This window comes from Thunnus albacares, chromosome 6 (genome assembly GCF_914725855.1).
Source record: "Thunnus albacares chromosome 6, fThuAlb1.1, whole genome shotgun sequence".
Lineage (NCBI taxonomy): Eukaryota > Metazoa > Chordata > Actinopteri > Scombriformes > Scombridae > Thunnus > Thunnus albacares.
In genome coordinates this window covers 14,498,899-14,513,903 of record NC_058111.1, presented here as the reverse complement: position 1 = coordinate 14,513,903, position 15,005 = coordinate 14,498,899, and the positions used below count along the sequence as shown (strand labels likewise).

At 41.7% G+C, this 15,005-nt stretch overlaps 2 protein-coding genes across 2 annotated transcripts in view; one reads left to right on the top strand and one right to left on the bottom strand.

Annotated features, from left to right (window-relative positions):
• Window positions 1-1,127: 1,127 nt before the first annotated feature.
• Window positions 1,128-14,874, bottom strand: igsf10 (immunoglobulin superfamily, member 10). The gene is made up of 10 exons (XM_044353309.1): window positions 14,719-14,874; window positions 14,148-14,404; window positions 12,144-12,273; window positions 11,608-11,998; window positions 10,246-11,010; window positions 8,217-10,034; window positions 6,409-8,034; window positions 5,031-5,934; window positions 3,697-4,063; window positions 1,128-3,619 (listed from the first exon to the last, which is right to left on the bottom strand). The coding sequence occupies exons 2-10, from the start codon at window positions 14,348-14,350 to the stop codon at window positions 2,069-2,071; spliced, it is 7,755 nt and encodes a 2,584-aa protein (XP_044209244.1). The 5' UTR covers window positions 14,351-14,404; window positions 14,719-14,874; the 3' UTR covers window positions 1,128-2,068.
• Window positions 14,237-15,005, top strand: part of aadac (arylacetamide deacetylase) — a 33,610-nt gene continuing 32,841 nt past the window's right edge. Inside the window, exon 1 of the mRNA XM_044353311.1 lies at window positions 14,237-14,320. The gene's annotated coding sequence lies outside the window, so the exon portion shown is untranslated. The remainder of the gene's footprint in view (window positions 14,321-15,005) is intronic.

The window sequence follows — 15,005 nt, the reverse complement described above, 5'->3', positions numbered from 1 at the left end:
CATTAAAATGCAGCTGTTTGGCTTTGGAAGCCACTGTAAATTAATTATGTCCTGTTAAACGGTTGTGTTTGCAGTGGTCCGTTGTGCTCCAGCACCAGAAAAAAACTCTAGGGAAGACTATGATGACTATTTCTTTACGGGAAACATTTAATGATACCCCCAATGCCTGTGTGTAGACAGAGTATTGGGCGTATCCATTCACAAGTCTATACCCCAGTCACAGGCAATGTAGTGGATTTAAACATGTAACTCTGTCATTGACTTACCAATTCCATCTTTTGGAAGAATTGATTCCTTTATTTTATGTAGTTTTTTTGTGTTCTCTCTGGTTTTCCTGATTAATATACAAAAAACATAACCCTATTGTAAGTCACAGCATTATTTATGAGGTCTTGCAAAAGGAAGTTTATTTGCCTATTCTAAATGTATATCATTATAGGCAATCCACAATTGGCGCAATTTACTATGAAATTGTTTCCAGTTGTTGCCCTTAAGGCAAAGGGCATTTGTTGTAATGAATACCCTAAAAATGACTGCTGTAACAATTTCTTCATAACACACATATACAAAAAAGGAATGTAAATCTGCAGACAGTTGCCAAAAAAGTGTGGTTAGAGAGCAAACATCACTATATAGGAAGAGCATATCAATCTTACCATCTCTCAAAAAAATTAATTCATCATTATAAATTTAAGATTTTGTGTTACATGTGAACCATTTCTTTCTTTTTCTTGAAAATTAACTTTGCAAACAGGATTATATCAAATCAGATTAATTTTCTAAAAATATATGTCTCTGTTCCTCTTCCCTGTCTCAACCTCTTCCCTCATCTCTCAGTTTAACTTGCAGAAAGGCAGTCAAATCAGCACACAATCACAAACAAAAACCAAAGGTTCCCCTGTGGGTCTTGTGCACTGAAGTGAAGAACTATTTTCACAGCTGGAGAGTTAAAATCACGTGTCTGGAAGATTTCTACTATTACTCATAGTAATAACAACCTATTATTATATGTACCTTCAACAATAATGGACGATTTCACATATATAATACATAAAATATCTAATAGCAAATCTCAAATTTGAAATGTATTTGTGCAAATTGTGTGATAAAAACACATTAAAAAGACATGAAACATTTACTTTTTTAATTTTTCTCCCATACTTTGATAAAGTAGATACTACAAAAAAGATATACTGTACGTATACTGTATTATTACAGATTAACATAATGTATAACATTACTGTAAATTCTTGTGTACAACACAATAGATTTAGTGTGTTTTTACCAATTAACTGCACTGTGATAGACATCAAGGAATCTGCTTTAAACTGTTATAAAAATATGAAAAGTATCATAAAGAAATTCTGATATGAAAGCATTGTACTGTCCAAGCAGATAAGTATCCAGTGTAAAACAAGCCTCATATATTTTTTGAATAAACCTATTTTCTTCCACTGTGAAATTCAAAAAATTGCTCTTGAAAGATATTTTATTATATATTCTGCCAGTTGTTGTTTTCTTTTGCTGTTAAACGACAAAGCAGCGTGTAATGACAGCAGCAACTTCTGGCAAATGTCTAAAGGGAATTAAAACCCCACTGGGAGCCTTTTTTTCTTTATTTCAATCTGTTACACATTTTTTTCTCCCTGTCTGTGTGTGCTGTAATAATAACCCTATGTGTGGCCAGCAGTGCCTAGTCAGAGAAATCACTTTAAATTTGACTGTGCCCTGGCCCTTTTGCTCCCATGAGAGTCACCCCAAATGAGAACCACCTATGAATTTCCAGACCCCCAGTTACAAAGTTACAATAACAACTTTCTTGCCCCAGGCTGGATTTTCCAGTTTAAAAAAAAAATCCCCTTTTTAAAACGTCTGTTTCCTTTCTCTTCTTGTGCTGTTAATTTTTTTTAATCCACATTTGTCACTTTTTAAATAATATTCCACAAGCTGTGATCACAATTTTACATGTGAGAAAGCATGTACTATACCTCGCAGACACAAGTGACTGTGTGTCTGTTAATGTTTACATTCGGATATGCCACTGGCCTCCTCCAGTCATGACTTTTTCTCACAGTACATGTATATATATGACTTTTGAGTCTGTACCCAGGTGATTCTTGGCCAGGCACTTGTATGAGCCAGTGTCTGAGGCCGTGAGCGTCTGGATAGTAAGTGTGCCCTGAGGGTGGAGCTGTTCACTACCCATAGGCCTGCCCTGTTCTGCTGTTGACAGAAATGAATGATCAGGCAGCTCCCAGGTGATGTCTGGCTTGGGGATCCCAATGGCGGCACAGTTGAGCTGTACGGATGTCCCAGCCACCGCCTTCACACTGGGAGGTGGCCCTGTCGTGATCCGTGGAGGGTAGGCGAGGACAACAACAGGCACAGTGAGCACAGCTTCACCAGCATCATTCCGAGCCCTGCAGACGTAATTCCCCTGGTCGTGGACAGTGGTGTCCCCAACAACCAGTGTACCATTGTCTAGCAAACGGTAGCGTCCGAGGACTTGCGGCCGAGTAAGGGTGTGGCCCCTAGGTATGGTCCAGTAGATCCTGGGTCTGGGACTCCCATCAGATAGACAGTGAAGGAAAAGAGGTTCCCCAGACACACTGCGTATGATGCCCCTCGGCCTTGTCAGGATGTAAGGCTTCTGCCCAACGTCCAGAACTATTAGCTTCTCTATGTAACCCATAACGTTCTTGGCACCACAGCGGTACTTCCCAGCATCTTCTTGGCGAGGGTTGTAGATGATTAAAGTCCCATCGTTGCCTAGGTGGTGGCGGGAGACACCTTCAGGACCACCAGTAAATCGTGTTCCATTAGGCAGGGTCCAGGTGATTTCTGGCATTGGCTGTCCATCAGCAGAACAGTTCAGAACTGTGGTTTTCCCAATCTGAGACACAATACGTTCATTGAAGGGGTTCTTAAAGATCGGCCTTCGGAGCATACTGGTCACCTCTAGCTGCACCACCATTACTGCCTCTCCTCCATCATTCCTAGCCATGCAAATGAATTCAGCCGTATCGGTTGGGCGCACGTTCCGTATTTCTAATGTCCCATTATGGTGGACGTTAATCCTACTGCCAAAGTATGGTGCTGTCAGAAAGATGTTATCAGGCATTATCCAAGTAATAATAGGAGCTGGGTTGCCCTCTGCTTTACAGTCTATAAATTTCCTGGAGAATTTAGGGGCGACATCTTTGATTACAGTCCGGTTCTGCTGGTAGCCATTGATTACTGGTGGATTCCCATCTATATAAAGCTTGTAGACTTTTCTGTTTTCTCCAGCAGGGTTGCGAGCCATACAAACATACTCCCCAGCATCGATTAGCTTCACATCCCTGATATCCAAAGAGCCATTGACATGCATTAGGTAGCGTTCATTAGATGCTGCAATTACGTCGTTGGTGGGCAACATCCACAGGATCTTGGGTTTGGGTTCTCCAACTGCTTCGCAGTCAAAGCGAATGTTCCCTCCAGGCTTCACCATGGCATAGGTCTGGCTGTGTGGACGTATCCTTGGGGCAGCAGTCACCACAGTGATATGCACATGCATTTCATCTTTTCCCACTTGGTTCTCAGCATAGCAGGTGTAGTCCCCTTCCTCTGACATACCAACCTGGAGAAAGATGACGTAAATATAAAACCTTATAAAATGTGTTTATATGTTATATGATTTTTGATACTATAGCATACCTGGTTTAGGTAGAGCGTTCCATTGTCAAACAGAGTGTAGCGCCGTGCTCGTCCTTGTCCACTGCTGGCATCAGCCTGCAGAGCACTGTTGACCACTGTACCGTCTGGAAGACCCCAGGAGATCTCTGGCTTTGGAGCCCCAGAGGCTTTACAGTCAACCTTCAAGTCATTACCATAGGGCACCTGCTTTTTGCCATAGAGCTTAGGCTCTATCTTGGCTGGCTTCATTGATACCCTGACCCTCATGAGTTGGAGGTCATCACCAATCTTATTTCGTGCCACACAGAGATAGTCTCCAGCATCTTTATCAATCACAGTGTTAATAATTAATGTACCATTATCCAAGACCTGGATTCTGCTGCCCATCCTGGAGAAATATATGACATGAAAATGAGAGTAACTTAGCATTAGTATGAGGACAGAATAAAGCCTGATAAGTGCAAACACAAGGCCATATAAATTCTGTAAACTCTATACTGTAAAACAATATTCCTATGTCTCTATACTTGTGTTTGACTAAAACATGATCTGTACAGCCTGCTATTTTTCTCTACTCAAGAGAAAGCAGTGAAGAACATACAAAATATACAGTATTTATTGAAATGGAACTTAAGCTGTTTGTAGCAAGTTGTCAAAGTTTCAGTATAAATACGGCTTGTCTTTTGACTGCAGTATATCTTAGGTCAACAGCACTATTTCCCCCCAAAGGCATCATATCATAACGTAATGAGATATGATGATAATAATGAGATATTAAAAAACTGCTTATAACTCTGAACAGGCTGATGTTAATAAATATAATGTTATTAATTAGAATAACCACAATTATATCCTCACAGTGTTTAATTTTCATAAGACCAAAATCCAAGACTCCATTATTTTGTAGTTTAAGGGGATAGCTCAAAGGGTCAATGCAGGAAACCAAACTTGAGACCAAGATGTTAAAATGAAAACATAAGTATTTCACCAATACATATAATACAGTAACCCCTTGAGGTGTTTCTTGTTTTATCATTACTATATATCCTCAAGCTGTGCTGAAGAGCTCAACTGTTACTCAAAAATTTGGTTTTTGTTCAAGTGTGGCCGTTTCCAATCAAAGCTAGACTTGCAAATCCCTAGACTTGGTCCATGAAAGGAGACTTGTTACTAAATCCTGAAGTTAAGAATTCCTCTCCTCTGTGAGTCTTTTTGTAAGACCTGCACAGCCTTAAAACTATCAAGAAATGTTTTATGTTTTGTCCAACATGTTCACTGTTTGTTCCAGCTTTTACTAGTATGTTTGCTGTAAATATTATTCTGTACATTACTGCCAGTGATGAAGGCATTTTTACCTGTGCCACTGGTCCACCACAGCTTTAGAGGGCAGCCTCCAGATAATTATGGGTTTAGGGTCTCCTGTAGCTGAACAATTCAGTGTCAGCTGGTCCCCAAAGAATAACTCGGTCACGCGCTGGGATGTCTCCACTATTTGAGGTGCAGATTCTTGTCTCTCTACTGTCAGAGTCACCACCCTTCGCTCTGAACCAGTAGAGCTGGTAGCAATGCATTCATATTTCCCGCTGTCTGCTATAGTCACATCCTTTATGTGGAGGGTTCCATTCTCATACACTGATATCCTTGTGTCCCTGGCAGGTCTGTTGGAACGGACCACTGACCCATCATAGAGCACCCAGTGAATAGTAGGCTGAGGGCTGCCTTGGCCGGTGCAGGGCAGCCATAAGTTTTGCCTTATGCCAGCTTTCACCTGCTGCCGTTTTTCCTCCATGATGCCTGGTGGAGCTGCCACCACCTGTAGTCGGACTGTAGCAGTATCAGCTCCAGCTGGATTACTGGCAATGCATTTGTAATGACCTCTGTCATAAACAGACACCTGCTCAATGACCAGAGTCCCCTCAGCAGTCACTGATACCCTTTCCTTCTCTGAGTTTGGGCCCCTGACTTGAGTCCGGTTTGCCAGAATCCAGGATATCAAAGGTGTGGGCCGACCCTCTGCTTTACATTTCATCTCCACAGTGTTTCCTGCATGAGACTTTATCTCACGTATTTTTGGCTCAAGAATGCGTGACGGATAGGCCACCACAGAGAGGGTGACAACAAGTTTATCTGATCCATGATCATTCTCAGCTAGACAGAGGTACTGGCCACGGTCCTTAATGTTGGCATTCTGGATGGACAGCGTGCCATTACTCAACACCTCAAACTTGCCCATCCTCCCTTTAATGGTATCAGTGCTTCCTGAGGGAGAGAGAGAGACAACTTCTAAAAACAACTTTAAAACATCCAAAAACAATATACATCACTCACACAAATACAGATTCAAAGCAACTGCAACTTTTTAATAAGTAGGCTAACCAAAAGTAACTTTAGATTATTTATCAAAACTCGCCTCCTTCAATGTTATGATTTTATATGCTTTATTACTTATCATTTGTATTGTTTTTTGTTAATTTGTTTTAATTTGTTTTTATGTGTATGCTGTTACTGCTATTAAAAACCCTTTGTCAAAATAAAGAATTAGTTGCCTCACTGACTTTCTGACTTAATTTACTTAGTATTGCCATTCCTAGATATTGCTTACAAATGCACCTGAAAATAGAGAATACCGTTTTCACATGGCTTTTAAAAGACTTTTGCACTACATCTGAAATTTTATAGATGTTTTGTTTTGTTTTTCTCCATGGTTTACAATTAATGAAATAGTTATTGTACCTGTGCTTGAGGAGAAGCGTTTCCAGGTTATAGTTGGCTGAGGGTTTCCAACAGCCTCACATGGCAGGAAAGCATCTGAGTCAGCCAAAACGGTAAAGCTTGCTGCATTGCCACCAACTATCTTAGGTTTGCTTGTCATGACCATTGTCGTGGGTTGAAAGCCAGCAATATTGGCCCCGGTAGTTTCATAGCCTGTGGCATGATTATAAACACTGGTGATGGCATTGTGTATATCCTTGTTATTGTATGGGGCTGGGGTATTGGTGTATCCTTGCTCTGCTGTAAATATGGTCATTGTGTCAAAGTTTAGGCCTTTATCTGCACTTCCTCTGGCAGCACTGCTTTGCACAGTAGGTTTGATTCCACTCATTGGTGTCATATGAGTGGTGGGACCATTGTTCTTCTCTGTTGGTGGTCTGATATGGCTGTGGACTCTGTTCTGAGCTGTTGTGTATGGCCGTTTTGAGGTAGTTGGCATGAATGTGGTGGAAGGGATAAAAGGTGTGTTGGTTGTAGTATAGACTGGTGTACTGCTAGATGTGAACCTGTTCCAGTCAACTTCCTCGTATGAGTATGTCTCCCGCTCTGATGTTTCCTCAGCTGAAACAGTTACCGTGGTTCTGTCTGCTGTCCTGGATGGCGTGTACAGGGGCTTGGAGACTGAAACAGTCTGTCGAGGTCCTATAGTTGTCTCCACTGAAGTTTCCATGGTAATCTCAGTACTTGTTACCTCTGTGGTTAAAGCCTCAGTTGTGGTAGTAGGGTATAATTTAGAGATTGTAGGTTTCTTTAAGGGTCTCCTTCCCCTAAAGGGCCTCCTTCTCCGTCCTTGTCGTCCTCTTGTCCACCAAACCCGATCTTGTCCACCAGACCCTGATGATAACGCTTCATCAGGATTTTCCATTAAAGGTGGTTTGACAGTAGGTGGGGAGGGTAGAGTCTGTGACTCAGGTGGTGTTTCAGCAGTGGTGGAGGACCTAGAGTAATATGATGGGTTAGTAGTAGTTAGATGTTGAATGCTGGGTCCCACTGTTGTTAGCTCAAACTCTGCAGAGAATAAATTTCCATAGTCATCATCTAATGAGCTCTCTTTGCTCTCTGTGTGTCTGGATGGGGACAAAGTCTCAGGTTCAGCCAGGGAGTTTGTAATGGTGGTGGGCATAGCACCAGGGGCTGTAGTTGAGGTCATTGTTGTAGTTTCAGCTGTAGTTGAGGTTTTGGGGTTGATAAATGGCTTCCTTAACCTGCCCAGTATCTCTTCCCTTTGTCTGCCTCCAAACAGCCTGTTCCATGGAATTCTACCACGAATAACTTTAGAGGTGGTTGTAGTAGTGGTTGTGGTGGAGATTGACAGTTCTTTGTTTGTGGTCAAAAATGGATCAATTGTAGGGTCAAACTCAGGGGCATCAGCAGAGGTTATGTAGCCATTGGAAACATCTGGCCTGGACTCTGTATGTGTGAAGGGGGCATTTGAAGCAATAAAATAGTTTGTGGGTGAAGCTGCAGTATTTTGTGTAGAGGCAGGTCTCTCTGTTCTGTGTAAAGATGAACTAGAAGAAGCTGTTGGTGTGACCACCTGCAGATCAGTGGTTTCTGTCTTCTTTTTGTCTTCATCACAGTCACAGTCTGAAAAAAAGCCCAAAACATTACAATGCCTCTAAGTTTCATGTACAATGGATAGATAAGTAAATAGATATTTTTTTAATAGTGCTATTAGTTAAAATAGATGCATGAAATGTCAGAAGCATGTCCAGAAAAATTAAGCACAAACTGAACTATGGCTTTACTTACTGAACAAGGTTACTTACCTGTGGTCAGTTCAATTCTATATGGCACCGTGGCATTCCCTTGCGTCACTTGACCCTTGTGCACTGATGGCTGTTTAAATTTATTGATGAAGGACTGTATGTCAGTAATCCTGTTGGGTTTGATGATCCTCCTGCGGCCTTGGAAGGTCCTCCTGCGGCCCCCTCTTCTGCCATTCTTGTTTGGGATGATATGGATCTGTTGCCGGGAGATGATGGTGGATCCAGCAGAAAGGCGTGGGGATTTGATTGTTTGGGTAGTGTGGAATGTGATCTCATCTTGCTGTCTCTTTGTAGTGGTGACGGCTGTGAATGTAGTCTGGCTTTCTGGATCTGTGTGGATGACTATCTCCCCTGGGCCTGGTCCATCCCTCATTGGAGTGACATAAGGGTCTGTGGTAAATGAGAGTGCCGCCCCAGTGGATGTCTCTGGTTCTGCAGGTTGTTCTCCTGAAAACAGGAGCTGAGTTTCTTGTGAAGTGTCTGTCACAGTGACTTGGAGAGTGACTGGCTTAGTAGTTCTTTCCAGGGCATAAAACTCTGTAGTCTCATCAAAACTAGAAATGCCTGTGTTGTGTGAAATTGTGTCATATGGTGTGAATGCATCTCTTTGACTTTCACTCCTTTCTGTTGGATTGTGCATGAATGTGGACCTGATTGGTGTAGCATCAGACTGCATATATGACTCTGTTGTTAATGTGTTTGTATTTTCTGTTACTGTCTGATGTGTCCCTGTTGTTGCTACAATACTACCCTGACTGGTCTGTTCGGTTGTTTCAGACTGCCTGTTCTCCTGCCCAAATATTCTACCTTCTTCTGGGTTATCTGTAGTTGGCTTGACTATACTTGGTAGAATGTTGAGATGGTTTTTACTATGACCCTCACCAGAGCCAATTTCACCATCACCAGAAAAAACAGTATGTGACTCTACATCTTTTACCTTCTCTCTCTCTGTCTTTATTCTTGATCCATCTTGAGCCTTTTTCATAAATTCAGCAAATTTCTCTGGGTCCACTTTCCTGTGTGCTTTATCAAAGACCCTACTGCTCCACATGCGTCTGTTGCTGACTGGACCCCTCCTTCTCTGTCCCAATCTACCCCCTAGGCCTCCTTTGCCCCGTAACCTCAGTCTGGGGTACGGTCGATCTGAGGTGACGGTCCTGGATTCCTGACTAGTTCCGTCAAAGGAACTGGAAGACGGGGTCTCACTGAGGGTGACTGTGTTGTCAGTCACGGTGGGGTCCATCTTGACCTCCATTTCTATCCCGGAGCCCTCATTGTCAAAGACTGTCCTTTCTCCAGTTACTGTCACCTGAGACACCAGCAGGTCAACTCCCAGGTGATTAGCAACCAAACACCTATAAAATCCTCGGTCCCTCGCAGTGAGACCCTCAATCAGTAGGGATCCATTCTCATACAACTTTCTGTTTCCATGAGACTTGTCGAGTATTGAGTGGTCAGGGAGGATCCACTGTACCGAGGCCTTAGGACTTCCTGAAGAACCACACTCAAATAACAGATTTTTACCCAGTGGCTGTGAGAGTTGGACACCATTGACATCAAATTCTTCCACATCAGGGGACAGAACTGTCACTCGAAAGGTGAGAATATCTGCATCCAGGTAGTTTGTGGCAATGCATCGGTAGAGGCCTGTGTCGGAGGCATCTGCACCCCGCAGAGTGAGCTTCCCTTCAGCAGTGATTATGATCCTCCTGTCCTCACTGGTGTAGGGCGCTCTGACCTTACTTCCATCTGGTAAAATCCACTCCAACAAAGGCTTTGGCTCACCCTGGATTTGACAGCTTAACTGTGCCACACCACCTATGTTAAAATAAAAAACAATATTTATTGCAGTAAGTATTGCTGTCAGATTTACTGGAACTACAGTATATAAAACATGTTCAATGGTTAAAGTATTGATTTTTTTTTTTACAGTGTTGGCTGTTTCATCATGTGAATTGCTCAGTAGGTTTTTATGCATCAGCTCAGAGTTTAATTATGGGCAGCTAGTTTATTAATCTCTAACTCCCACCTGTAAGTACTGTGTGCTCAGTCTTGGTTTTGTTGTCTCGCTTTATCATGGTCCAGGAATAGCGGTCCTTCTTAGGGGATGTGTTTTCCATACGTAGGTTGACCACAGACTGGTACTTAATGTGCAGAGTAGAGGAAGTGGTAGAAGTGCGGTCAAGCTGGAAGTTAATCTCCCCCTGCATCAACCATGCAGGAGAGGCTTTAATCTCACCCTCAATGTTTGTGTGAACCAACTCCTCTCCCTCCTTTGGTTCCTGACTGTACCTGTACACCATTTCTGGGCTTCTGGCCAGCATTAAGCCTCTCTCCAGTCTCATTGGAAAGTCACTGTAGGTGGCCAGGATCTGCCACAACCGCTGGATGTGTTCATAGTCAATGTTACAGACCAAATATGTAGTTATGCCAGCTGTAAGCACAGTGATGTTATTTCCTCCCTCCTCCTCCAATGTTAGTGTGAGGTTCTCAACAGCATATGGCCTCTGGACAGTGCAGGATAGGCTGGCATCATTGTGAAACTGGTCAGCCAGGTTCATTTGCATAGAGCCTAATGGGGCGATAAAGTCCTTGGGGGAAACTGGAGTGAAGTCCCCCTCGTCCAGGCTGATGTTTTTCTTCTTTAGATGGGGATGGATCCAGGGTTTGGAACAAGTGAAGGAGTCACTAGGGAGAAGGGACAGGGGTCTGTCATGGTAAAAGGTAGGATTTTCACAAACAGGACACAGCTGGCCTCTTGGATATCTCCTGTCTCGCTTGCATTTCAGCACACCTGGAAACATTTAAATCAAGTGTTGTAGCATTAAGATGGTTGCATGTAAAAGAACATTTACAGTTCCCACAATATGGGCCAACCAAGCTGAAACTGATGAGTAAAAACTTATGAACCATAAAAGATCATCATCATCATCACTTTACAGATTTGTAATTTATGAGTTGACTTTTACATCAGCCAAGTCACGAATAAAAGGTATAACTTTTGTCTTCTGTGTCTTTAGAATTTTCTGTAGCTCTCATGATGAAGAGAGGATATGATCTCTATCTCCAGTGATGTCTCTGCAAAGATTTATATGTTTCCTTTAGATAGCTTTTCTTGCTTGGGATACTGTTCCACACACTATCAGTTTGTAGCAGAAAATACATACCACTTTAAAAGTGCAGAATAAACTATTAAAGTGCAAATGCAGTTAAAAACTTTACCAGATGTGACTTATTAAAGCTGCTAGCAAACACAGTTCCACAAAGATTAAGATAAAAAGGAAAATGTTTCGCATATGTAAGATACAGGTTGCTCAACATTAGTAAATACCTTCCCTTGTGAACATGCACTCAGACTGCACCAAAGTTAAGACACAGTTCTACTCCTCACCTGCATTTCTCTGTGCCCACACTGGGAACCAGTTCATACGGCAATCACAAGTCCAGGGGTTACCATGCAGGAAGAGGTTTTCCAACTGGCTGCAGCCTGAGAAAATATCTGCAGGCAAGCTGGTGAGGAGGTTGTCTGACAGGTGGATGTTTCTCACTGAGGAAACCTTGAACACCTGGCTGTGTCTCAGTGTAATGAATGTGTCTGGGTGGAGCTGCTGGAGATGATTACCCTCCAGATGGACCAACTGTAGATTGGTCAGGCCATAGAAAGCCTCTGGGCTGATGAACTCAATGTTGTTGTGGTCCATGTGGAGTCTCAGCAGACTGTCCAGGCCTTTGAATGTCTCTTTGTTGATTTCCTTTACTTTATTATAGGACATCTTCAGAACCTGTGAGAACATGATTGAGAAATGTTTGGCAAAAAGTAATGTTGACTTAAGACCATGAAAGTAACACAATAACTCAGGCGTTCTATTTCATGATCTCTTCCATTCCAGTGAACTTCAAACAAGACTGACAAACACATGATTTTACCTGTAACGACTTGAGGTCTTGGAATGCTCTGTCTTCGATACTGTGGATAGTATTGCTATGCAGCATCAATAGCTCCAAGTTCTCAAGTCCTGAAAGATCGTTTTCTCCCAAGACAGTTATGCTGTTGTACCTAAAGACAGAGAAATCAAAAAGAGACTTCAGCTTGGAATTATTCATCATCACTCTCACTTAATGTCGCCAGTTTACCATGTTATCTATGGCAATTAATGAACAATGAAAACAGTCTCATTAATATCGACATAACGAGCACTGCGGTGTACTTCACTTCAACATACAATTTAAGCAATAAATTTGAAAATCTTAATTGCTTTGTTGTGTCAAAGGATGAAACAATAACAATATTATTATTGTCCAAATATGTAGTATCTACAGCAGTATCTTAATGAAAAATGTTTTGTTTTTTATAACTGTAAATCTGATAATCTTCTATTTCACCACACACTTGTGGAATATACATAACATGTGGTGGAAGGTGTGCAATATGTATTTTTAATTGGCACAGACTGAAAAAAAACAATAGATGCTTTTACAACATTAGTAAATGGTAAATGGGCTGCATTTATATTGTGTCTTTCTAGTCTTCCGACTACTCAAAGTGCTTTTACACTACTTGCCCACATTCACTCATTCGCACACATATTCATACGCTGGAGGAGCCGGGGATCGAACGGCTGATCTTCCCATTGAGATCATGTAAGGTCACCACAATTAATGTACTAGTAAAATGACAAAGTGCATAAAAACTAACAAGAGATGGTAAACAAGCACTATTTGTAGACTACACAAAGTATTGTATAGTATAGTCAACTTGATATTTGCAACCCTGCCCATGCAATTTTCTGTCTTACATCCTTCAGCCAGTGTATGAAATTTGCATTATCAATACACATTTTACATAGCCCAACATACATTTTGACTTATCATACAATGAAAAGCACAGGTGAAACTAATAACATTAATGATGGCTCAGTTCCATCAAGGGTAGTCATGCCAGTGTGCCGGCATACATAATAACAGGAGCCTGGAACTGACACAGCTAATACTGTATGTAATTAATGTTAGTAATTACACCTGTGCTTATCCTGCCATGATATATTAATATCTGCCATAGGAAAGTTTCTATTCTGGACTGACTGCACCAAGAGAAGTAAATTTAATAAGGTGGGTGTGTTTAACAAAATAGACTGACAAAAAGCTTTTAGAATCAACCAAAACAGTTTTTAAATAGTGGCACAAATGTAAGGCTGCAATGCCGCAAACTTATCTTCATCACCATCACCCCACACATTAGTGTTGTCTCTGCTAAATGTAACAAATTGTTTATCTTGACAGCCCAACGTGTCAGACCACATCTTTCTTATGTATCACATAATTTCTGTATGTAGGCTAACTACATTCACACTCTCAAGAAGAGGAGACCAAAAACCTTTTTTAAAAAAGAGAAGCTAGCTGGCGAACAGGGCGGGACTTTTGCTCTTCATGGACAAGAGGTGAAACTTTGCTCTACCAGTTTTCAGAAGTGAGTCAATCCAGAAGTGAAGAGCTAGCTAGTAGTTGCTGTAAAAGTTGCTTTTTCGCAGGTTGGCTTGTTAGCTATTAAAGCTGACCTTGGCTAACGTGACTAGCTATCCCTAACGTTAGCCATTTCGACCAGAGCTAAGCTAGCCTGCCTTGCCAATCTTAAAAAATCAAAAGCTAATTTGACAGTTACCAAATTAGTTAGCGTTTACGTTGTTAATTGTCAATGAATGAAAAATTACTTCCATTTATTTATTTTTTAACATTTTAATATTAAGCAGTTACTTATTTTAGCATTACTGGATGTGTATATTTTGCTATTTTGAACAGAAAAGGCAGTAACTTAGCTAGTTTCTTGCACTCTTACCGCCTGTGCATTCAATCACTTAATAAAATTATTCATCCCCAGAGTAGCTACAGTTCTCCAATCTGCTAAAAAAAAATGGAAAGAAAGCGAGAGCTCACCCGAGGTTAATTCTTTCCACAGCTGGCTGGATGTGGTCAGGTATTGCGGTCAGGTATCTGAAGGTGCAGTGCACTTCGGTGGGAACATAACAGGCGCATGATTTGGGGCAGTCGCCGCTCGTTGGCAGCACAGCAGCCAAGAACAACAGAGTCCTCAGCAGCAACCTCCGCAGGTATGAAGCGCTGCAGGCACACACACTCATAGTGCACAGGAAGAGGGGGGCTACACTTTGTTCTGAACCATTAATGAAACCCACCTGGAGAGAGAATCACAGCGTGTTGTAGCGTTTTTCCCAAATATGAATGATAACAGATAGATAAATAGTTCATTTGCATCATCACTTGTTAACTACTTATCGCTTGCTTGTTCTTATTGATAATTATCTATAGCCATTATGGAGAAAGAAGAAATTTGTGTGATAAGAGTGCACATGCAGTTAGAATAGGATAAAAAAAAAGTCAACTAGAGAAAAATGCAAAGTCTTATGCAAAGATGATATAAATACCACATGTTAAACTATACATCAATGAATTTTGCCCCTGGAAAGAAACTATCTATAATTTCCCTCACCGCACTTAGGCAGCTGTAGCAAACGGGATTGCTGCACTTGTAGGAATTAAAAAATCCAGTGGAAGAAAGTGGGAAAGGTCCACATTCAGTTTCAGTAGTCCTCCAGATTGAGTCTTCAGATGAGTGCGGTGCGTCTGAGGCGCAGGGGGACTGGAGTCATGTCTGTGTGAGCGCCTGTGTAGTTGAGCGCTCACTTTGGTCTCCTCCGCCCCACTATGTAATCTGTTGAAATGTAATCCTGGACCACGAAATACTCAGGGAAGCAATATGCTGGGAAACCACGCATT

What these genes read in the sequence shown, in the direction of transcription:
- igsf10 (XM_044353309.1), bottom strand. Translation starts at nt 14,350, where the DNA reads ATGAGTGTGTGTGCCTGCAGCGCTTCATACCTGCGGAGGTTGCTGCTG. An exon ending in GTGGGCACAGAGAAATGCAG is followed by an intron (nt 11,011 to 11,607) that starts GTGAGGAGTAGA and finishes AAATGTTTCCAG; the next exon opens with GTGTGCTGAAATGCAAGCGA. An exon ending in GTGGTGGACCAGTGGCACAG is followed by an intron (nt 4,064 to 5,030) that starts GTAAAAATGCCT and finishes ATATTTCTCCAG; the next exon opens with GATGGGCAGCAGAATCCAGG.